Source organism: Mesoplodon mirus (genome assembly GCF_964341445.2).
Source record: "Mesoplodon mirus genome assembly, chromosome: 3".
NCBI classification, from domain to species: domain Eukaryota; kingdom Metazoa; phylum Chordata; class Mammalia; order Artiodactyla; family Ziphiidae; genus Mesoplodon; species Mesoplodon mirus.
The window spans coordinates 29,929,746-29,954,422 of record NC_138978.1 but is presented as its reverse complement, the minus strand read 5'-3'; the positions used below and the strand labels follow the sequence as shown (position 1 = coordinate 29,954,422).

Here is a 24,677-nt window from a genome sequence, read left to right as displayed (position 1 = left end):
TTCACCAGCCTCCATCCATCAGTCCTGATGTAACCCCCCTTCCTCCTCCCGCAAGTCCCTCATTTCCTCCATCTCTCCACTCGGGTAAAGATATTTATTGAGCATTTGCTCTGTGCCTGGTCCATGGGTAGTGCTTGTTCTGATATCTGTGCCGAGCTTACTCTGAGGGGAGGGGAGACAGGTAGGTGAATAAACACTGACATACAAATCAACAAGTATCTGGAGGGAGAAGTGTGAGCTATAATGGTCACCTTGGAGCATCAAGGAAGATGTTCCAGAAAAGGTGATGCCCAAGCTCCAACCGGAAGGATGAGTAGAAGTTACAGAAGAAAAGACAGTATTTCAAGGAGGGCATAGTCAACTGTGACATGGATTTAGAGTTGCCATGGAGTTGGACTTGGAGGATTCGTGGGTCCTTATTAGATGAGAAAGAGAGAAAAGTGCATCTGGACGCAAAGAGCATGTGAATGTGTGAGAGGCAGGATAACGGGCTCTGGAAGTGGAGGGTTGTCCACTGTGGCTGAAACGTGGAGAGTGGGGAGGGAGGCAGGGGAGGGACAGCTGACACTGGTTTGGAGCACAGTCACAGAAGAGCTGAGCTGACATGTCACACACTCTTGTTCTTAGTTTGGTGCACGTCTCAGTAAGGACTGGAAGCCAAATATGAGTAATCTAAATTCAATTAATTATGTACTGAGGTAGCCAGTTATGGAGGAGCATGACAGAGAGCTACCAAATATGGGCAATGCTCAAACATCCAAGTCCCAATACTGGCTCGTTTCAATGATTGGTCCTGCCTCTCCCTGCGTGCATCATCTCATCTCCTCTGAAGTGCCTCTTCCATCACTCAGCTCCCTGCACGAGTGACTCTGCCTGGGTCTATGCTTATGTTTATTATACAGCAGCTGTCTTCATTACCATCTCCTTACTCCACTGTGTGTATGTGAGGGGGTTTCCATGGTGATGCCAGAGCGAGGCTGTGTGGCACCTGGGCCATGGCTTTGCCTCCACACTCTCACCTGGTAGGTGTATCAGCTAAGGGTGGTTGGGTATAGCTCTAACACCAGTAAGGCTGTAATGGCATTACAGAGCCTACTTCTAGCTCTTTCCTGCCTCTGTCTTCCCCATGGAGACGAGCATTTAGCAGCATGTGTGGCAAATGAGGGTCTCCAGGATCATGTTCCTGTGTACTCATTAACTTGCCCACTTAACACTCATACAGGCTGCCAGCCTCTCGAGGAATAGCTCCCTGTGGAGTTCATTGGGAGTCTTCTGACTGGAAATCCCCGTACCCATTCACCCATGGAGAGGGTCCCTGGGAACCAATGAGTAACATTGAACTCATCTAAGGTTAGGGTCCCACTGTGGGGCGACAAGAGAGTCATTTTAGATAAGCATTTCCCAACATCTGTTCCCAGGTGTTCCATGGACAATTAACTGGTATTTAAAGGAAAAGAGAGTCTGTGTGATCAAGTCATGTCAGGAAGGTGCTTAGGTTGAGGCAGACCTAAAGAGGTTATCTGTAATTCGGAGCCTCCGAGAACATTTGTTCTGCTAATGCAGATGCATTAGGAAGGTGTCTGGTAGGTCACAATTCTCAAACATAGTTCATCATGGATGACTTTTCTCTAGGCCATCTCAAGAGACTAGCATTTCATGGAACCAACTTTGGAGGCTGCTGGGATAAGCAATAGAAGGATCTCCCAGCAGTAAGGAGAGTAGAATGCTAAAGAGACAGCTCAGTCCACTTGCTGGGGGGAGGAGAATTGGGAGTAATTAAGCCAGACATGTATCTTCTCTGTGCTCAAGCTGATGGGTATGGCTTTAAAAAAGGAAAAAAAAAAAAAAAAAAAAAAAAGAGCCCATCATCCTACCGGCAAATTCCCCCGTGGATTTGCATTATCTGACCTCCAATGTGTCCTTGCAGTTGCCACGTGGGACAGAGTGCCTGGGCACTCTGGTGAGCCGGGCCTTCGCCCAGCAGCTTCAGCTGCTTTCTCCTGCATTGCCCAACTCGTAGAAGCCCTATCATCCTTCAGGGTTCATCTCAGATGCCACTTCTTCCTAAGCTCCCCATTCAGGACAAATTGCTGTCGCCGATGGCACCCCCAGCACTCAACTTCTATTTCTTCGGCACGTTGCCAGTTCCAGGCACCTGGCCTTGCCTGGGAGCTGGCCACCTATTTGCCAGCTCACAGAAAGCTCTTAGAGGGTAGGGACCACCTCATGCCCATCAGACTCCTGCACAGCGTGTGTATGCAGCAGGAGCTCCCTCACCACTTACTGGACCATTGGGCACAGGAAGACTTGAACAAATGAAAGGATGTTTTTCTCTAACACAAGAGTTGCTTTGGGCAAGCCACCCTGAACATCACTCAGGCCCACAGAGAGGAGAGTGGGCAAAACTACCTGGCCTGGTGTGCTGGTGTACCCGAGGTTTGGAAAAGGTCACCTTCCCTGTTGCTGTCATCGCTTAGCAAATACCAGCACTGCTCTAGGGAAGAGAGAACAGCTCACCCCATGTTAACATTATAGTGTGTGTTTGACGGGGGATTGTACAGAAATGCCAGGGACGGTTAGTGCAGGCTTGGCTTTATTGAGTAAACATGACTGTGTAACATCTAACATCCTGTGTGTACTACGTGGATCCAGCCTCTCCCTGGAGGCTTTGCCAAGCAGCTCATATTCAGGAGCATTAAAGGGAGAAAGTGAGAACGAAAAAAGGTGAACGGGCGCAAAGAAGGAGAGGAAAGCCTAACCACTGCCATCTATAGAGCCGGCGCCACCCTAAACTCTCTACGACATTATCTCTCATAAAGTTGGTAAGGCATTATGTCTCATAAAGTACAGGCATCATCATTAATCCATGTTGCAGATGTGGGCTCTGAGGCCCAGAGAGGTTTCTCATTCAAGGTCATCTAGTTAGTAGCAGAGCCTGGGTCAAAACGCCTGTGTCTGATTCCCAAACCTAGGCCCTTAATCATCACACCCCATGGCCTCCCCTATAAATAATCTTTCTGCGTATGGTCATAACAGTGAGCTATTTTTCTTCCAGGGACTCATTTACATATGTACGCTGTAAAGCTAGAGATGAAAGCTAAGTCTGTTTTTAATTGGGTAGTAAGAAGATGGGTTCTTGTTTGACTTTATAAATTCAGTAAGTATCTGATGGTGATACTTTGTTCATTTATTTATTCAGCCAAGAAATATTTACTGAACACCACTGTGTGCCAGGTACCACTCTAGGCCCTGGAGATACAGTTGAGATCAAAACAGCCAAGGTCTCTGTTCCTGTAGAGATGCACAAGTGATCTACAATAAAGAGGCAAACACATGAACTAGCAAGATGATTGCAGATGGTGTTATAAAGAGAACAAAACAGAATAATGTGACAAATTTGATGGAAGGGGGTTAAGGGATGAGCCCAGAAGGTGATCAAAGAGGCCTGTCTGAGAAGAGGATATTGGAGCTGAAAACTGAATGACAGGATGGAGCTGGCATGGGAAGATGTATGGCAAGAACATTCCAGGCAGAAGGGCCAGCAGGTGCAAAGGCCCCTGGGGGCAGGGATAGGGGGAAGATGGAGGGGGCTAAGCTGGCTGTATTGGAAGGAGATTTTACCAGTGTGCCTGGAGCATAGTGATAGCAGATCATTGAGGGTGTTGATGGTTTAAAGCTGGATCAAAGCAAAGGGTAGGTTTAAAATGGGATCTCAAAAGAGGAGAGTGTTAAGAGACCATACACCAGGGGTCGGTAAGCTTTTTCCGTGAAAGTACAGGTGGTAAATCTTTCTCTGTGAAAGTCCAGGCTTTGTGAACCACAGGATCTCTGTCATAAGAACTCCACTCTGCTGTCGGAGCCTGAAAGCAGCTGTAGACAATATGTAAACAAGTGAGCATGCCTGTGTTCCAATAAAACTTTATTTGTAAGAACAGGCATAGAGCCAGATTTGGCTGTGGGCCTCAGTTTGTTGCATACTGTCTTAGCCATTACTGGGTGTAAGGTATTAGATACTCCAACTCCAGACGCGTCCATGCAATCCTAGATGGTATAATTAGTGCTGTTGGCATATACAGTTGCCCTGGGCTTTTCCACCGAAGTCATCCTAACAGCAGAGGAGAGCGAATGTATATCCCCAGGAGATCTGAGGGATGTAGGAAGCATAAAATCTCTTTGAGGCTTCCTGGTTTGCTTAAGAACTAATGTGAATCTTACATTCTACTCCATAATAAATTCACTTGTCTTAGTGTAAAAGTTATTTTTCCCAGAATTTCTGAGAAAAACTGACCCTCCAAGCCAGTGAACATTATGGATCCTGTGTCCTCCAGAACCTCCTGTCCCTGGGACCTGCCGACCACAGTCTGTGAATGATGACACAGGCGGGGACCGCGGAGGCAGCCAGGGTTGATACAGCTGCCTCAGCATCTTTTCTCTGGAGTTCCTGTTGTACCATTTCCTTTGGTGTGTTTTCTCATGCTGCATTTTGTCCATTTGCTCCCTCAGTTGTGCTTTTATTATTTATTCCTCCCTCCCATCATTCATTTGATGTTTGCTTTTAAAACACCTTCTCTGTATTATGCTGTCTAGTATTAGACTACAAACATCTCCCAAATCCCTGAGCTTTTAGAATTTTTAATACATCCCAACTACTTATACTTATTTTGAACTCTACTTTGCCACTTGCTACAAACACCAGAATTCTCTCGGGTTTCAGTCTGATGAGTTGTTGGTTGTTTGCCATACGAGGGAGAACATGACCTTCACCCGACCTTAGTAACTCCAAGCATCTTCTCAACGACTGCTCAGCATTCAGGCAGGCCAACTCCCAAACTCCTTTGCAGACCTCTCTGGTTGAATATTGGAGTTTATGCTTAATTACCTTGTCACTCCCTCATGCGGATCATGTTAGCTACATTTTGCAAAATTGCAAAGCTAATCTATGTAATAAGGCTTGTGTCGTTAAACCAAATTGAACTCAGTCCTACAGTCATAGCGGTGCAGTCATGCTTAACTCATAGTATAGTATCCCAGGACAGGTGGATGATGGTAATGGTGAGGGTACCAGTAGAATAAGTGATGGTCACAAGTAGTGGTGGAGGTGGAGACAGTAATGGGCGTGAGAACGGAGGTGGTGGCGCTGTTGCTCCCGCTGTTACACCAGCAGGAGGTGATGGAGATTCCAGCAGTGGCCCTGGTGATGGACGTGGTGATGTCAGTGAAGGTGGTGAGCCAGGAGCCTCACTGTCTGGCAGACACCTAGGCAACCCCACTTCCTCCTCTGTTTTCTTATCCCAGTGTCCACAGCAACATCCTGCAATGACCCTGGGGTCCCCCAGAATGGGAGCCGGAGTGGCGACAGTTGGGAAGCCGGTGACTCCACGGTGTTCCAGTGTGACCCTGGCTATGCACTGCAGGGAAGTGCAGAGATCAGCTGTGTGAAGATCGAGAACAGATTCTTCTGGCAGCCCAGCCCACCAACGTGCATCGGTACAAAGCAGCTGCAGTGTGAACCCTCCCCTCTGGTCCCACCACTTGTGTGCTCCAGACCTCCTACCCCCTTAAGTGGCAGCTGCCTCTTGAGCCTGGCCAGGAGAGTCAGAAGAGCTGAAAGTTGCAGAAAACTCAAAGTCCACTCTGCTTCGCGTGTCTGTGTATACACACACTCACTCGCATTCACACACCCACACTCTACACACTATGAATTCTTCACTCTCCAAAATGGTCCCGAAGATTTTTAAGCCAGGTGTGCCTGTCCCTCTTCTCCTGACCCAGACCATATAGACTGGAAGGAGGACTATGGGTCACCTTGGGTAGCAAGGGTCTTCAGGTTCTGAAATGACCCTTCTATTACCTGGAGCGCTAGAAGGGCACCCACAGACCTGGAGGGAAAGGAAAGACCTTTGCTCTTCCTCTTGGCAAGGAAATTATTGGTTGCCTGGCTTTTGGTTCTCCAGATCTGTCCTTAGTCCTTAAGTCTCCCCATTTGCCAGATGAAGCAGTGGAGGCTCTGTGATGTGTCCAAGGTCATGTAGCTCATAAGGGTTGGTGCCTGAGGAATCGATCCTGCTCCCCAGTTCCTTAAGGCTGGGAGGAGGAAGGAACTTGAAGGGAGAGGAGGACAGGAAAGAAAGAGGAATTGATGGAAACCAACGTTCCAGGGGCTCACGTCCACATGGCTCTTTTCCTCAGGCAAAATACTGAGTGCAGTTCTTTGCTGTATCAGCGATGGCTGTTAGAAGAGACCAGTAGTCGTGGAGTCCTTACTGTGTGCAACTGGACATTTACTTACACAACCTCACTTATCTTTCCCTGCAGCTCTCTGTAATGAGTACCGTTCCCTCATTTTACAGTAGAGGAGACTGAAGCTTAGGCGACTTTGAGTATCTTGCCTCAAATCACAGAGCCGGTACCGGCAGAGCCAAGAGTCACACCATCAGTCTGAATGCAAAGCTTTTCGCTTTCCTAACTCCCACACTGATTCCCACCCAGGAGATGGGCTCAGGGGACTTCCTGAGATGCACCCCAGCGTTGCCCACCCCGGCGACTCCCTGCACCTCTTTGCACACAGACTCAGGGGAGGCGCTGTCCAGGCATCTGAGGATTGGCCTTTGCTGGGCATGCTCTGAGGCCTGGTGTTGACACTAAGTCCTGTCCCTCGTGGCAATGAGGAGTCACATGGGTATGTGTGGTTGGATCTCCGTGAATGTACTGCAGACAGGAAGGCAAGACCTGGGTTCCAGAGCAAGCTCAGTTCTCAACTATGTGTTGTGATACATTGAGAGAGTATAGGATATTGAAGAAGACAGATCCAGGTTTAGTTCCTGGCTCTGCCATTTACTAGTTCAGTAGCCTTGGGGAAATTGCTTCAACTCTCTGACCCAGTAAATGGGCAGCCAGCAGAGCAGAGAGGCTAATTCAGCTTTCGTTACCCGCTCTTCTGCGCTCGGCGCGGGGAAATGTTCCTCGCAGCTAAGTGAACCCCTGCCTGTCCTCTCTAACAGCCTGGAAATCCCAGTGACAAGCCCCTAATTTCCAGCTCCCTTGGCAGTCTGCCAGGATGGGTCTGGCTAGTCGTCCTCCCCCTTCATTATAGGGCGGAAGCAAAGGGAAATAACAAATGTTCATTGAGCATCATCCCCAGGATAGGTGCTGGGCTAGACGTTGTACCTACGTATTCACAAATGAAATCACCGTGTGGTAAGTTTAGAGCTTGGGTTCTGGATTCCAACTGCCTGGATTCGAGTCCCGCTTCACCATGACAGACTGTGTAGCCTTAGACAAATCACTTCATCTCCCTGTGCCTCATTTTCCTGCCCTGTAAAACAGAGAAGATAATAGTACCTATCTCGGGCCTCCCTGGTGGTGCAGTGGTTGGGAGTCCGCCTGCTGATGCAGGGGACAAGGGTTCGTGCCCTGGTCTGGGAGGATCCCGCATGCCGCGGAGCGGCTGGGCCCGTGAGCCATGGCCACTGGGCCTGTGCGTCCGGAGCCTGTGCTCCGCAACGAGAGAGGCCGCAACGGTGAGAGGCCCGTGTACAGCAAAAAAAATAATAATAATACCTATCTCATGGGGTTGTTTTGAGAATTGAATAAGATAATGCTGTAAAGCACTTAGAACCATGCCTGGCTCATAGTAAACACTGTGTATGTTAGAGGCCATTATCGTCATTATTCTTTCTCTTTTTTTTATTTTATAGATTAGATAACAGAGGCTCAGAGAGGTGGGATAGTCTTGCACAAACTCACAGCTAGGAGGTAGCCGGATCAAAATTGGAACCCAGGACTGTGTAACGTCGCAATCAATGGTCTTTTTCACAACTCTCACCTGTCGGCACAGCCTGCCCACTTTTTAGCCGCCTGGAATGATCACCTGTTCCCATTCCAACCTGGGCAGCGTGGTTTGTAAGGTCAAGCCTGGGCCTGAGGTTGGAGCCTGCCTTCTCCTAATTCAGTGGGGAGCAGACCGGGCCTGACAGTGGGGCTAGGGGGCGCCAATGCCCAGGATTGGAAGGGAGGCCTGGCTTCTGGTCCAGCTTGGTTGACTAGCCGCTGAAAGGATGGGGTGCCACTGGGATGTCACCAAGGCCTCATTTAGTCTCCTACAGCTCAGCTGTCCTGCTGGCCAGTGCCTGGGCCTAGAAGGGGAAGGGAGACTTTGTGCCCCTCTCCCAGCCCCGCCCAAGCAGCGGGACCTGTCTGTCCTGTGGGTGAAGCAGCCCAGGAGTCCAGCCAGGGCCTTGAGGACAACTGGCGGAGGGCGGTGAGGCCCACGCCGGGGTCCTGAGTGGGAAGCAGATGCCTGACTGTCTGCTACTGAGGAGCCATCTGCCAGGGAGCTGGGCCAGGGCAGGGGCCACGAACCCAAACACACTGAGGGCACTTTGGGGGTTGGCGGAAGAATAACGGGAACAGTTTTGGAACACCCAGATTCACCCCACCTGTGGCAGCTTAAGGGAAGGAACCCCTGGGCTGTAAAGGTAGGTCGTGCTTAGCAGCCCTTGCCCGAATGGAGGCATCATTAGGAAGATGCCCCGGTAGCTGGGACTGCTGTATCCCTGGCCACCTCCCCATTCCCTGCCCCTGGAAAGGCCCGTTATTTCAGGGGAGGGGGACCACTGTGGACTAATTGGGGTTTTGTAGGGCTTCCTACTCTCACTGGCTGCATCACTGTGTTTCTAGCCCAGACTGGGTAGGGCCACTCTCTGTGGACTGCACTGTGTGGTCTTGCTTTGTTAAGTCCAAGGTTTTATCCTTATCAGGCAGGCCTCCAGTCTGTCCCATCCATCTAACCATCTTGTCTAGAGAGAGTTCAGTGGAGAAGAAGTGAATGAGATACAAGGCAGACCAGGCTCGAGGGACCATCCTCGCTCCTAGAATCTCTTCGCCTGGGGCCCCTCCCCTGCCAGCTTGCAGGGAGGGACAACCCTCTCCACTCCCACTGCGGCCAACGATTCCAAGGCAGTGCAGAAGAATGGGGAAGTGATGGACTTTGGGACCCGGCAGATGTGGGTCTGAGTCTCAGAATGACTCTGGGCAAGTTCCTTAACCTCTCTGAGCCTCAGTTTCCTCCTTTCTGAGTCAGGAAGAATAATCCATAGCTCAGCAAGTTGTTATGAGACAGAAATGAGGTAATGAATCTAAAATGCTGTACGTTGTGTCTGACATTTAATAGGTGTCCACTTGAGTGTTTCTGGTACTCAAGTTGGTACTTGATATATATTCTCCACAGAAAAAAACCCACACTACTCATGACGCCTCAGGTTTTATGTTCAGCCACATTAGGGCTTTAATGGCCTGGTCTGAAGACCTACCATTTTGTAAAGAGACCCTGCTGGGGATTGATCCAGCCCTTTAACCTCACCCTGAGTAAAAGCTACACTGAGGCAATAAAGCTCAGCTCTGGGACAAGCAAATGGCCCCTCTGAAGTTCAGTCCTGATGTACCCTTGGCTCCCACCTCCACGTCCGTTCCTGTGGGCTCACTATTTGCCTAAAGTACCGCCAACCTCCAGTGCTGCCCTGAGGTTTTCAGACCAAGCCATGTTTAGAGTCTCAGCCATCTTTTCCTGTTAGCAGCCCCATACACCCCCAGCCTCTACTTTATCAGACCCTCATGCTATGGTGCAATAACCCAGCCATTTGGGGGAGACCCTGATTCAGGATCTGGGAAGTGCCCCCAGAGGGCTCTGGATGAATCGCTTGATGTATCCCTGGCCACCTCCCCATTCCCTGCCCCTGGAAAGGCCCGTTATTTCAGGGGAGGGGGACCACTGTGGACTAATTGGGGTTTTGTAACATCTCCATACAATGGAGGAACACATGATCTCTTGGACAAAGGCTTTGAGAAAATTGGAAGGTATCTGCAGCCCTAAGAGCACTGGCAGGGTAGGAGGCCAGGCACACTTGGCAGGTACACATGATTGCTTTCCGCTCCTCCTGACATTAAGTGCGCTGGGACTCATGGTAAATACCCACAAAGCTCGCCCAGAGACAGGATGTGAGGCCCTGGAAGGAGACTGTGTATTTCATATCTAAAAGCCTAGTGATGGCTCTATATATTGACTACGTACGGTATGCCAAGTGCTTTAACAGACATCTCTAAAATCTTTACAACTACCCCATGAAAGAGGTATTATCTGTGCAATAGCGGAAGGACACTGGGGTCCAGGGAGGTTAGGTAAATTCCCTAAAGTCACACAGCCAGGAAGTGGCAGAGCCAGGTATTTTGGTTTTACTTTTTAATAACTGCGTGGTGAGGTTCCCGTATCATAACATTAACCACTGGGCTTCCCTGGTGGCGCAGTGGTTGAGAGCCCGCCTGCCGATGCAGCGGTCACGGGTTCGTGCCCTGGTCTGGGAAGATCCCACATGCCACGGAGCAGCTGGGCCCGTGAGCCATGGCCGCTGAGCCTGCGTGTCCGGAGCCTGTGCTCCGCAACGGGAGAGGCCACAACAGTGAGAGGCCCGCGTACCGCAAAAAAAAAAAAAAAAAAAAATTAACCATTGAAAAATGAACAGTTCAGTGACACTTAGTACATTGACAATGTTGTACAAGCACCTCCTCTATCCTGTTCCAAACACCTCCATCACTTGAAGGTGAAACCTCATGCCCATTGCAGTCCACCCTCCCCTGGGCCCCTGGAGCCAAGTTCTAATTTAGGTGTATCAGACTCGGCCCCTCCTCTACCAATACCCACTGAAAGGTGACCAAGTGAAGGGGACAGTCTCACCCTCATCTTCCTCTCTCCTCAGCTCCCTGCGGGGGAGACCTGACGGGACCATCGGGAGTCATCCTGTCACCAAATTACCCAGAACCCTACCCGCCAGGCAAGGAGTGCGACTGGAAGGTGACCGTCTCTCCGGACTACGTCATCGCCCTGGTATTTAACATGTATGTACCTTTCCCCCTGGTGGGAGATGGAGGGTTCAGAGCAGTGAGGGGTGCAAACCTGGGTCTCTGGGTGAGTATACATAGGTCTGCTGTGAGCGGGATTTCATCCCAGGGGGGTGAAGGGGTCCAGAAAAGGAGAGAAACCAACATGTATTGAACAGCTCCTGTGGGCCCAGCACTGTGCTCCATGGCTTCACACATATTATTGTCTTATTTAATCCTTAGGGTAATTTATGAAGTAGCTATTATTATTTCTTTCTTTCTTTCTTTCTTTCTTTCTTTTTAACCTCTGATGATGCTAAGATGCTAAGATGCAGAAAGTAGGGCACTGCCGGGTCCTTTCCCCCCTGCCCTTCTGATTTCTCCTCCTCTGCTGTCACCGGCTCCTCCCATCTGCCTCCCCAGTGTAGGAACAGCCCAGGTGTCTCTCAGCTGCTCCCCCTTCAAGATCCGGCGCGAGCTCCTTGGTTTCTCTTAAAAGCGAACTCTTCAAAAGAATTGGCTCTGCCTTTCTCTCCTTCCTCGCCTCTTGTTCACTTTCCCATCACTGACATCTGGTTTCTTCCTCCACGGTTCCACTGGAAACGCCTCTGAAACTCCCACGCACTCCTGGCTGCCAAACCAACTAGCACTTTCCATGCTTTATCCCTTCCATCACTCCGTCCATCCTTCCCCGGCTTCTCCGCTTGGTTTCGTGGACTTACTCCCCCACTGGCCCTCCAGCTCCTTCTGGGACTTTGTGGCTTCTTTTTCATTCCCTTTGCCCTCTGCCAGGCTCTGTCACAGCTTCCTTGTCTTCTCGCCACACCTCCTTCCTGGACAAGCTCATCCACTCGGATGCTTCACTCTCCTCTTGTAAACTGGAGACTCCCCTCTACCACCTGCCCACACTCTCCTGTGGGCTGCAGGCCCCATAGCCAACTGTTGGATGGTCTCTGTCTGATGCCTGCAGGCTCCTCAATTACAACACATACAAAACTAAGCCTCCTGCTTCTCCCCACAGATGAGCTCTATTCTGAAAATGGGGGAGCGGCCCCATCATCCACCTTCCCTGCTCCTTCTGTTAGTGGCCAAGGCATGGAGCCTCTGCTGCCTTAACCTCCGATTTTCCTTTCTTCTCCATTCTCCCAGCTGCTGGCTTGGTTGAAGCCCTTATTGTTTTCTGTCTGAATTACTGCCATAGGCTCCTAACTGATTCCTCCCCATCTTTGCCTTCTGTGCCAGTCTCGTCTTTAGCTAGCTGTCAGTGTGATGTTGACACTGGAAAACGCTGAAATATGCGCCTCATTTTCCATTTTAACATACAGTAATATACTACTCAGCAATAAAAAGAAATGAACTACTGACACATGCAACAACATGGATGAGTCTCAAAATCTCCCGCTGACTGAAAGAAGACACACAACAGTACATAATGTATGATTCCACTAATATGAAATTTTAGGATCAGCAAAACTAATCAAGGTGATAAAAATCAGTTCAGTGATATCTTCTGGGGGCGGGGAAGATTGATTGGGAAGGGGCACCTGGGAAATTTGGGGGATGGTGGAAACCTTCTGGGTCTTGATATACATGTGTCAAAACTGGGAGTGATTTACTTTAGATCTGATTATTTCATGGTGTATAAATTATACCTCCATTCAAAAACAAAGAAACAAAGGTATTCTTTATTTCTGAATCCTATAATGGCTCCTTCTTCTCTATAAATTAAGGTTCCAAACCTTTTGTTTGTTTTGTTTTGGGATATTTTTTTGGTCCAGTCTTTTGAGTTTCATTCCAAGCCATCTGGCCCCAGCCTACCTCTCCCCTCAGTTCCCCCACCCAGTCCTAACTCCACCCCGTCTAACCCCTGAGCTTCAGCCAGACTGAACCACTCACAGTCTCCAAAACTATTTCATGCCTTCGTGACTTTGCTTCTGCTTCTCCCTTCTTAGCGACTTCCTTTTCCCTCCTTGTCCAATCACTGAGGGTCTTTTAATGCCAAGACAAACTTCATTCCCATCCTCCCCCACAAACTTGGTGCTGTGTTCCCACATGCTGTACAGACTTTAGACTTTGTTGCCTTCACGTCTGTCATTTCCTTCAGATCCGTCACCGTCTTGAAGACAGGGTGATGTCCGCTACATCCCTGCATCCTGGGCACCTTGCACAGTGCCCAGCATACTGAGGGTGCTCAGATAAAACCTGATGATTGATGGAAAGCAAGGGCAGATGGAAGGCATTTTGGAAGTGATGGAGCCATAATTTGTGACCCAAATTGACCCACTCCCAAACCCTTCCCTGGTGCCCTTTGAAAGAGTCAATGAAGAAGCTGAACTATGGGAGCAAGAAGACCATACCACCCAGCAATGGTGGGGTGACCCTGCAGCTGACACCAGTGTGAGAGGGTGCTGTGTAGGAGGGAGGCCAGTGCACACCTGGCTCCACCTCCAATCTTCCCAGATCCCCGTCCTGTCTCTCTGCAGCCCTACCCCTTTTGTCCTAGATATTTCATGGCCTCATCTCTCTGCCATGTCTTAGCTAAAGGTTAGAACCGCCATTTTGTTCTCAGTCCTGCCAAGCGGAGTGTCTGAGTATCCTAGCCCTTGGTTGGGCTATGAACCAGTTTGCATCAGAACTCTATTCTCTGCAAACTCATTTTCTTCTGTTGTTTCCATCTTTACACCTTTGATTGGCACCAATTGCCTTTGTTGGATGTACACCCAAGAGTGGCACCGCTGCATCATAGGGCACGCATATGTTCAGGTCTAGTAGATACTGCAAAACAGTTTTCCCAAGTGGTTGAACCAATTTACACTCCCACCAGTAGGATATGAGCGTTCCAGTAGCTCCACGTTCTTGACAGTCCTTGGTATTTTCCATCACTTTCATGCTAACCATTCCAATAGGGTAAATTACACTCAAAAACTCTAATATTCAATTTGCTGAGCTAAGACAGTTTGTAAAATGAGTTTTTTCCTAGACTAGGGTCAGGATTGCTGAGAAAGAGGCACACCTATGAGAGCCAGGAGTGGGATGGGAGCAGATCCTGAGGAGAGCTGAGAACCAGCCCCAGGGTAAAGGAATAAAGTGAGGGTCCTTCATCAGAATAGGCCCCTTCCTGCCTGGGAATGGCTCGTGGCGTGGCTTTTTCCCCTCAGAAAAGGGGGTGCAGCATGGAGAGTATAAAGACATTAGAGGCAGGTAAGAGACCTGGGTCTGACCACTCTGTGTAGAGCTGGTAACTGATTTTCCCTTCTGTGCACAGTGTAGTAAATATAGACAACAATATTGTGTTATCATCATCAAACTTGCTAATAGGCTAGATCTTAATCATTCCAACCACTAAAAAGAAACGATAATTATGTGATGTGTCAGAGGTGCTAATTATTGCTACAATGCCAATCATATAACAATGGACAAATGTATCCAATCAACATGCTGTATGCCTCAAATTTACATGCCATGTCAAATATATTTCAATTTTTAAAAATATTTTAGCTCCAGCTAAAATAGGTTTTCAACTCCAGCTTTCTGGACACCCGATGCTAGAATCTGGTTCCTCCGCCCGAGGCTGCCTTATCCATCTTCTCTCCCTACTGGGAGGTCACGGGGGCTTCATCCTCCCCCTCCCCACCAGTAGGTCTTGGGTTGGGCGCTGGTGGGATGGAGGCCCTGTCCTTCAGTCGAACCCGAGGCCAGTACCGTCTTTATTTGACCTTAGTGGGATGGGGGCGGGATGTTTTTGTTCCCCAGCTTTAACTTGGAGCCTGGCTATGACTTCCTCCATATCTACGATGGACGGGACTCTCTCAGCCCCCTCATAGGAAGCTTCTATGGCTCCCAACTCCCAGGCCGCATCGAGAGCAGCAGCAACAGCCTCTTCCTCGCCTTCCGCAGCGATGCGTCAGTGAGCAACGCCGGCTTCGTCATCGACTACACAGGTGAGGGCCCCGGGAGCAGAGATGACGAGGGCCCAGGGAGCAGAGATGACTGAGAGCAGGGCCAGCCAGACCTGGCCAGGGATGGGGAAGGTGTAATGTGGCAAGGAGAGCGCTGGACGGGATCACAGGGAGCCCGCTGCCACCTGCAGAGCCCCTGCCTCTCTGGCCCTCTGGGTGGCTTAGTCCCTCACACCCAGGTGCCCCAGGCCTGGGAGAAAAGGGGCCTCACGTTCTTCTTGCACCTCATTTCTGCTGCCACGTCACTACTCCCCTTCGCTCCTTGTTCTGTGAGGATCATGCCTAGGTCTTCTTGAGTCTCATAGCCTCAGCTCATGCCATCCGCTGACATCTTCATTGCCACGTCCCTGCATTTGCTGAGGGTTCTGATATGAGGCTCAGTCCTCCTCTCTACCCCAAAGCGTCCCACCCTCCTGGATAACTTCAGCACCCGTGTGGACAGCCCATCCAGCTCCTGGGGTCACAGTGCCTGGACCTTTGTCGCAAGGCCTTTCCTCGGCTATCCTCTAGCTCCTTGTCATAGACTGGACGCTTTCTGATACTTCCTGATCACATCTTCTCATCCCTCTAGCTATCCCATCCTTTTATTCTCATTCCACTTTTAGATTAATGAAGGCAAGCTGAAGAGTGTGAGGGTCGAGAGCCGGGCTGGCAAATTTTTTCTTAAAGGGCCAGACGGTAAATAGTTCAGGCTTGTGAGCCACGCAGTCTATCTGGGTTACTCAGCACTGCCCTTGTAGCATGAAAGCAGCCAAAGACTGAACAGAAAGCAATGGGCATGGCTGTGTTCTAATAAAAATTTGCTTACAAAAACAGGTCTTGGTCCCTGCCCAGTCAAGAGCATTGACAGATCAAGTGGGTGCATGGCTTATGTTTGTTGTGTGGCCTTGAGCAAGTTATTTAACCTCTCCGAAACTTCATCTGTAAAATAATGGTCAAATAATTCCTACAGCACAGAAACATAATTGATGAGTCTATGCATTAAAGCCCTTGGTCTGGGCTCTGGCATCTTCCAAACATTTTGTAATGTTCACATGGTAGCAGCAGCAGGAGTATCCCAGGCTCTCGAGCACTCCACTTTCTTCTACTCTGCTATTCTCTTTTTGACCTTTTCTTCTTCTCTAACGAACCCAGGCCCCATTATCCAAATCCTAGCTCCATTTTTTTCTTGATTTGTGAGCTTGGCAAATTATTGTCTCTTGGAACCCATTTCTCCATCTATAAAATGGTGGTAATAATAGTTATATTGCAGAAGATATTTTATACGTATAACTGAAATGTGTGAGGATAATGCCCGATATGGACTAAACACTCTGTAGATCCTGTTGAGATGATCGATTTTATTATTGCTACTGTAAACCAAGTTCACCCAGGCCTCATCAGCCTGTGTGTACAAATGGGGTCACAGTACCAGTTAAAATTAAAAAGCTCCCAGCTCATTTCCCCCACTTGCATAATGTGAGACCTCAGCAACCTTTTAAAGTGTCCCTTAATTAAATATTTGTGGCAACTCCTGGGAATATCTCACACGAGCTCACAAACAATCCCAGTCATAATGGCAGTTAACTTAGCGCCTGCCAACTGCCAGCACTGTCCTGAGCAGTTCACATCCATCAACTCACCTAAATCCTCGTAACTCTCCATCACTTGCTGTGTGTCAGATACAGTTCTAGAAGATGCTTGGTGTGCAAGTTAGAGAATGTTTTGCCTGTGGTCATCTTTTCTCATGGGGCTGCCCTGGGAAGTGGATACTTTGCCATCTTCTCTTCCTCCAGACACCTGCCATTGGATAAACCTCCTGTACTCAATCTCCACACGCTGATATCAGAACAAACACAGTCACAAGTTGTGGAATTCTATCCGAAGGCATGACTTAGACTCAGCCTGGGAACCCCATTGCTCCACCCACCACCATCCCCACTGCCGTATCATCATCATCATTTCATTATTATTCATCTCTTTAATCACACTGTCATCAGTCCCCACAATTTTCCTGCCCCCAGGTCCTTCCAATGCCTAAACCTTGCACAACTGCGTCTTTTATTAAATGCACACTCAAGTGGCTGAGCACAGCCAGAAGTCACACAAACATGGCACTTGGAGCCACCACAAGTGATATCCTTTAACCCCAGCCAGGCCTTAGCAATGACCAGAGCCACACCTGACTCGTTCCACCTGGGTCTTCTACATCACAGAGATTCTAAACTTTTACCCCAGATGTCACCACTTCCAGCCTCTTACAAGATGACTGCATTTCATCATCCCTGGTTACAGTGGCCACTGGGAAGAAACTCCCTCAGCTTCCTCCCTGGTCACCTTGTTCCTGGAAAACTGGCTGTGGCCACCTCTCCCCCAAGTCTTCTCCATGAATCCATGTGCTAGAGCTACACTTCTAGGTCCTCTTTCCCAAAGAAGCCCCTTCCACGTTCAGCTGTTGGCCCAAGACCATATCTAGAGGGGTCCTCAGATCCAACACACAGCTCCAGAGAATAAAGCCTTCCGGGATGCCATCTGAACCAGGCAAGCAGCTGAAGGAGGCCAGTTACTGGGGAGAGGGGAGGGGGGAGGGACAACCCACCCACGCACCCTCTACCACCTTATGAGGATCTGTGGTACAAGTGCCAAATAAATGTGTCTGCTTGGGGTGGGAGGTACCTGGTGAGAACTGGAGCTGCCCTCCTTCCTTCCTTCTCAGATTACACACCTCCTAACATGGGTGATCCCTCTACTATGTCCCTAGCCTCTGGTCAGGTAGCCCATCTGATGGAGCCCAGGGACACCCTGTCTTACCCCATGGTCTCCTTCTCCATATCCCAGGATCCTTGGATTCCTGGAATGGGTCTACTCTGCTGCTGGATCCCAAGGACTATACGACATTCTCCCATGTTCAATATCTGTATAGGGGAAACTGCCATCACTTATCACCTATATGGCTTTAAACAAGTTACTTAACTTCTCTGACATCACTTCCTTGTCTGTCAAAGAGGGACAGTGACACCATATGAAGGGGTTGTTGTGAAGGCTGGTCAATAGGCACAGCACCTAGCAGCGTGCCCCTTACCAGTAGGTAGTTGTCACATACTTTGATCCAACTTCTTCCATTCCATTGCCTTTTTTTCCTGGGTGATGGATATTTCATTCATTCTGCCCTTGTTTGGAAGGGAAAACCTCTCTTCATGGGGCTAGCCCAGTAGAATGAAGTAGATTTTCTTTTCTGTTTATTGAAGATATAAAGTATGAATTTGATGTTTTGTACACACATATATATATGGTAGTGTGGGATTTATATATATACATATATATATATATATATATATATATATATATATGAGTGTGGGAAATATATGAATATTCCTGATGTATGTGTATGTGTGTCCTGTATACTTCTCCAATCCATGGCAAAGAATTTAGACACTCTACTCCCTGCGAGTCCATAGAACACCCTGGATAGAGATGGTAGCCCATGGAGGACTTGCACACTGAGGCAGGTGTGGATTCTTAGGAAAAGAAGAATTGACCTCCTCTATCTAGAAGCCATCTTCTGTCCAAAGGCAGAGAGATCCAGGGCTCCACTAACGCTGAGGATCTGGGTCTCCTAGGAGCTGTGGCTTCAAGGGTTCTGCTCTGGGAGGTGTTTGAGGACTGACTTGGAGAGGTGTTGCCAGACTCAGCTGGGCTTAGCCCAGTGAAAACCACTCTCTGACCCAGGTCAACTCCTCCTTTGACCCAAGGTGAGCAGACCAGGAGCCTTTCCCCATTTCCCACCAGCTTCCCAAGGGGGAAGCAGAAACAGTTTCATCCCATCTTAGTGAGGGATCATTTAGTTCATATCAAGAAACTCACTCAGACCAACTTAAGCAGAAAAAAGAGCAATTTATTATTAAAAAATGTGAAAAACAAACACTTAAACCAACTTGAGGCAAAAAGAAGACTTTATTATAAGAAAACAACTAACAGCCAAACTGATTTAAGCTAAAGAGCATTCTGTATTTTAACAATACAGATGATAAACACTCACTCTCACTTAACACCGAAAGGGAATACATTTTTAGAATACAAGAGCCCAAGGACAGGAAGCATGACCTCCCAAGGGGATTACAATCAGGATGGGAAAATCGGAGGTTGAAATCACCCTCCGCCATCTCCAGGGCCACTCCGTCTGCTCCCTGCTCCTTTCTGAGTACATGCTACATTCACCTTTCTCTGCAGGTCAATTTTCATTGCTTCTCCATTCTCCTAGGACAGTAGGGCTTCCTCACTCTTGGCTTTGAATCACTTCCCAGTTTGTAGCCCAACTCCAAATCCCAAAGGACCATCAGATTGACAAGCTTAAGTCAGGTATCCACTGAGTGGTGTCATTAGGTGGATTAGGTGGTGGATTAGGCTTTTGCATAAGGGGCAAAGGCAGATCAGGCATTTTGATTCATTTGTTCAGTCAATAATATTTATTGGGCACCTACTATGTGCCAGACACTGCTATAGGGGCTAAGAACAGAGCAGGGAACAAAACAAAGTCCCAGCCTCCATGGAGTTCACATCCTAGGCTGACAGGCATTTCTACTACAAATGGGATGTTGGAAGCCACCTGATTACAAGGCAAAGATGGGTGGGTGGGGTGGATTTGTAGATGTCTCTGTTCCGTTGCTCCTGGAAGGTGGCTGTGCTGTGTTGGTCATCTCTGGGCAGGCCTTCTGAGAGATGATTCTGAATGCAGTCATGTCAACTGTGGATTTCTATTACACCATGCTCTGGCACACTTCTCATCTGAATGCAGCCTCCTGGGTAGTCTTACCCTCTGCTAGAAGGATGCAAGAGGAAGGAGGAGGATCCTGTCTTTTGAACACAGTTATTAAAAATGAGTCCCAGGGAGGTTTAGTGTCTTTTTTCAGGCCAGAGAAACCAATAGGATGGGTGGGAGGGACCTTTATTCTTATCTTGCAGCAGGGGTGGTAGCCTCCTCTTGGGGAGGGAGGGACAGGCTCGGACATCCATACACGTGTCTAGTAAATGTTCATTCATTCAACAAATGCTTATTAAGCTCCTCCTTCATGCCATGCCCTGTGCTGGATGCAGAGGACACAGCGGTGAACAAAAGTGTCAGGGTCCCCACCCGAGGGGAATGTAAAGGTGAGTGAGGGAAACAGACAGTAAATAAGGAGACGAACAAGAAGCAAGAAGCATAAGTTAGGAAAGAACAAACTATCCTAAGAAAGAGAAATGGGGATCCCACTTCAGAATGGTGAAGGCCTCGCCAAGCAGGTAACACGTGAACAGAGACCTAAAGGTTGAGAAGAAACCCCCTGTGTAAGAGCAAGAGTGGGGAGGGTTTCAGACAGAGGGATGAAGAGTTCAAATCAAGTGTTAGAGAATCGGAAATAACTCAGGAAAGGCCAAGATGAGTCAACTTTTACTGAAAGGTACTAAAAAGTACCTATTTTCTCTTTCAAGCCCTTGGAAGTAACACTGTAGGCCAAGGAATTACCACCGACTTTCCACATCTGCTCCTGCCATGACTACTCCCCCCACCCAGGTCTCCCATGGTCTGTCTTTCTAAATTCAAGATCTCTTCATTTATGCTTATTTTAAAGTAACACGTTTGTTGGAAAAATTCAAATAATACAGAAGCATATAAGATATGCTCTAAAAACTTAACATCTCCCAATACTACCATCCCCTGAAGTACCAATATTAATGGTTACCTCATTCCAGATGTTTTATATACATATAAATAATGTACATGCTATACCAGAGGTTGGCAAACTTTTTCTGTAAAGGACCAGAGAGTAAATATTTTTGGCTTAGCAGACCAGATGGTCTGTGTTGCTATCAATTCTGCTGTTGTAGCACTAAAACAGCCATAGACGATATGTTAAACAAACGGGTATGGTTGTGTTCCAGTAACACTTTACTTACAAAAACAGGCAGCGAGTCAGTGGACTGCAGTTTGCAGATCCCTGTTCTATATGAATAGGGATCACACCATATATACTAATCTGTAACATGGCTTGGCTTTTTTTTTTTTGCTTTGTTTTGGGTTTTGCCCAGCAATAGATCTTGGGCATCTTTCCATGTTAGTAGTCAAAGACGTTTGCTATTCTTTTCAAAGGTGCTTATATTTCAGTGGATGGCTCTAATCCAACCTTTTTAACAAGTTCCTTCCTGTTTGGGTTGTTATTTTCAGTATTTTGCTGTTACGGTGTTTGGAAATGGGCCTTATCTATTAGGACAAAAAGAATCTAGTTCTTTTTATGTTCCCATTTTGGAGGGCTTGGGGTTTATTTATTATCATCATCATGCTGTTTTAGTCATTTAGTTTTATCATTCACAGCTGAGCTCTGGTTTGGCAGCCTGAAGACCTCATTTTGGTTTTAATTCTACCTCTTAATAGTTGAATGGCTTGGAAAACTCATTTAGCCTCTCTGATCACCACGTTCCTCATCTATAACCGGAACAGAGGCATACCTGGCCCTGCCTGCTTCAAGGGCTACTGTGAGACACAAATAAGATAACAGATAGGAAAGTGCTTTGAAAATTATGAAGTGATATTCCTGTGTAAGGGGCTATCATCATTATCGTTAGCCTTGTCGTTATTATTAATGTGATGATGCTTGGAATGATGAGCTCTCCTTGCTCTGACATGTGAGCAATGGTAGAATAGAATCTGTAGTTGGATCATTGATGTGGTTGTTGATTTTCTAAGCCCGGAGTTGTTCAGCCAATCAACTCAGCATCCATTTATTAAGCCCTTATTATGTGCCAGATAGAGCCCTAGTGCCAAGTTCTGTGCTAGTTGCCAGGGTCATGAGAAGAATAGATGATTGATTTCTGTCCTCTAGGAGTTCAGAACCCACTAGAAAGAAATACCCTTAGACAACCTACCAAGATAATCAAAGAAAGAGAAATGGAATTCTTCCAGAGAGAAGGCAACGTTCAGGACACTTGCTCAGGAGAGGGTGGTGCTGAAAAGTGTAGGAGTTTGCCACACAGAGAAGGGAGGAAAGGACTTTCTGACACAGTGTAAAGTTTGGGGCAGTCATACCCAGCTGGGTACACTAGTGTGCCAGGTACCCAAAAGCACAGTTGTTTATATGCGGTAGAAGTCTATTCTTCTTCCTGTAAAAGAAATCTGGGTATTGTCATCCAGGGCTGTTGAAGTGGCTCCCCCTAGGCTCCTCTTGTCTTTCTGCTCTACCCTGCTGTGTGGTTCCCATCCCCAGGGTTATCTCAGCATCCAAGGTGGTGACTGGAGGTCCAGCCATCATGTCTGAGTTCCAAACTGTGGGAAGGAGGAAGGGAGGAAAGAAGGAAGGGTCACTGAGCATTCTCTCACCTGAGTCACCTTCCCTTAAGCAGCCTTTCTAGAAGTCCCACACGTATCCATTTAAGAAATATTTATTGAGTGCCAATCATATGCCAGGCACTGGACCACAGCAATGAACAAAACTGGAAAACTGCCTTTGTGGAACCTACATTCTAGTGGAGGGAGATAGAGAAAATAAGGTAACTATATGGCGCATGAGATAATATTGACCTCAGTGCAGAGAAATAAAACAGAGAAGGGTGATGGGGAGTGTTGGGGAGAGGAACATCACAGTTTTAAAGAGCTGATCAGGGAAGTGTCATTGAGCTAAGTCCTAAAAGAGGTAACAGGGGAGCCGTGCGGATGGGGGAATGTTCTGTACACAGAGGTCAATGTGATTGGAGCAAAGTTAGCAAAGGGACAATAGGAATCAAGGTCATAGAGGGGAGGACTGGGGCAGAAGGTACAGGGCCTTGGAGACTTGTAAGGATTTTGGCTTTTACTCTAAGTGAGACGAAAGGCAGTCACCTGACCTGACTGTGTTTACTTCTCTTTGGCCAGATCTAGCTGCCTGGGAGGCTGGAAGGTACATATCTTAGCTGGGGCTTTGATAATCTAGATAAAACCTGGGTTCCATTATAAGGATGAAGTGGGGGGTTGGATATTGAGTGCCACAGCTTGTTCTGCCTCTTATGAGCTATGTGAACTTGGTTCCACGTTACTTAATTTTTCTGAACTTCAAATAAGATTTGACCCAATCTGAATTTATAAAAAAGCCAGATGAAATAGAAGACCTGGTGACAGTTCCCTGTATCTCTGCAATTCACAAATGGGCCACCCAATGGTCATTTGCATTCTGGCCAGAGGCACTAAGCTTTGGGGGAGGACAGCTTTGAAGTGGTGGACAAGGTGATCCATCACAGGGCACACGAGGAAACCATTGAGGGGTCCTCTGTTAGGTGAGGAGCCATTTTCTGGGTCCCACTTGAGTTTAAATTTAGTAATGTATCCAGGACTGCTCCATCCTAAATAAGCTCTAGGCAAAAACAACGAGCAGGGCCATCCCACCATCAGGGCACAAATGCAGGTGTCATAGACTTGACTGAATTACGGACTCTGAGTCCCATCCCATCAGTCAATGGGCTGATTGGCAGCTGAGCAACACCCTCAAGGCTATGACTGCCTCTTATACACGCAGCTTAAAGGTACCCAGGTGACAAGGACAGACCTCAGCAAAATTCCTCCTGACCTATTCACCTCTGAACTCTGATCCCTTCTGTTCTGGGTCTTTCCTCCTTAAATCTGCTCTTTGAATTTCTGGTTCCTTCTGCAAGGGCTGTCGGCACCTCTTTGTGAATCCCCATCTCTAGACCCTTCTGCAGTATAGCCTCCAGGGTTTCGATGGTATCCTGATACTCTGTTGCATTCTCCTGACACTGCCCAGCCCTGACGACAGACCTCTTGACCATCAGTGGTTTGGGAACAAGGAGGATGAGGAAAGGCAGCAGTGGCTGGATGTGAACATTGGCTCCCAAGAGCTGTTTGGGATTTCCAGCTGCTGGGGAGGGAGACTGTGCAGTGAGTGTCCTTCTCCAGAGACTTGGAGCCCCAGCTAATACTCTCAGTGGCTCAGGCAGCATCAAGTTCACTGTTGTCCAGTGCCAGGGACAGAGTGGATGCAGTGTAGGTGCAGCCATGGTATGCCTGATTGGGAAGACATATAAGCATCAGTAGTCAAATGGAAAAATACTGCTGTTTTAATAAGCTGGCAAACACTCAGTACCCCAATGCAAAGCCCTGGAAAACTGCATTGGAGGTCTGGACTCATCCCAGGGGCTAAAATGGGGTTTCCTACTTTCTTCCTAAATCTAAATATCAGTACCCATACACTCAGAAGTGCCTGCAAGGCATGGATATAACAGCCTGCAAAACTGGTATCAGCTCCACCTACCTACCCAGCCAGCAACACAGCTGTCAGCAAAAGAAAGAGAAGAGAAAACATCTCCAAAAGCGTCCCTGCTTCCCACACAGACAGAAAACCAGGAGGCCGCCATGTTGAGTGTGCAGGATCAAAGCTGAGCAAAGGTGGACTGTGCCTAACCACTGACCTTCACCACAGGGACCCGGTCACTACTGAGACACAATCCTAGGACTGTCATCTCCCACCAGTCAGAGCAGCACGTGCCTCCCCGGCGGGAGGAGTGAATCAGGGCTGAGGGACAGCCTCAAAGGTGTAGCCGCAACTCCCTCCTTTGTGCGTCAGGGCAAGAATGTGGGGAGAAGAAGGGAGATTTCACTCTCCAAAATGACTTCCAGCCCTAGTTTCTTTCTTTTTTTTAATTTTTAATTTAATTTTTATTTTGTATTAGAGTAGAGTTGATCTACAATGTTGTGTTACCTTCAGGTGTACAGCAAAGTGATTCAATTACACATATACATATATCCATTCTTTTTCAGATTCTTTTCCCATACAGATTATTACAGAGTATTGAGTAGAGTTCCCTGTGCTGTACAGTAGGTCCTTGTAGATGATCTATTTTACATGT

The 24,677-nt window shown here is 48.0% G+C and overlaps 1 protein-coding gene across 1 annotated transcript in view; it reads left to right on the top strand.

The window, feature by feature from the left end:
- CSMD2 (CUB and Sushi multiple domains 2) overlaps window positions 1-24,677 on the top strand; it is a 659,332-nt gene that overhangs the window by 499,308 nt on the left and 135,347 nt on the right. Inside the window, exons 27-29 of the mRNA XM_082615655.1 lie at window positions 5,296-5,487; window positions 10,752-10,890; window positions 14,626-14,813. Of these exons, the coding sequence (XP_082471781.1) occupies window positions 5,296-5,487; window positions 10,752-10,890; window positions 14,626-14,813 (519 nt within the window). The remainder of the gene's footprint in view (window positions 1-5,295; window positions 5,488-10,751; window positions 10,891-14,625; window positions 14,814-24,677) is intronic.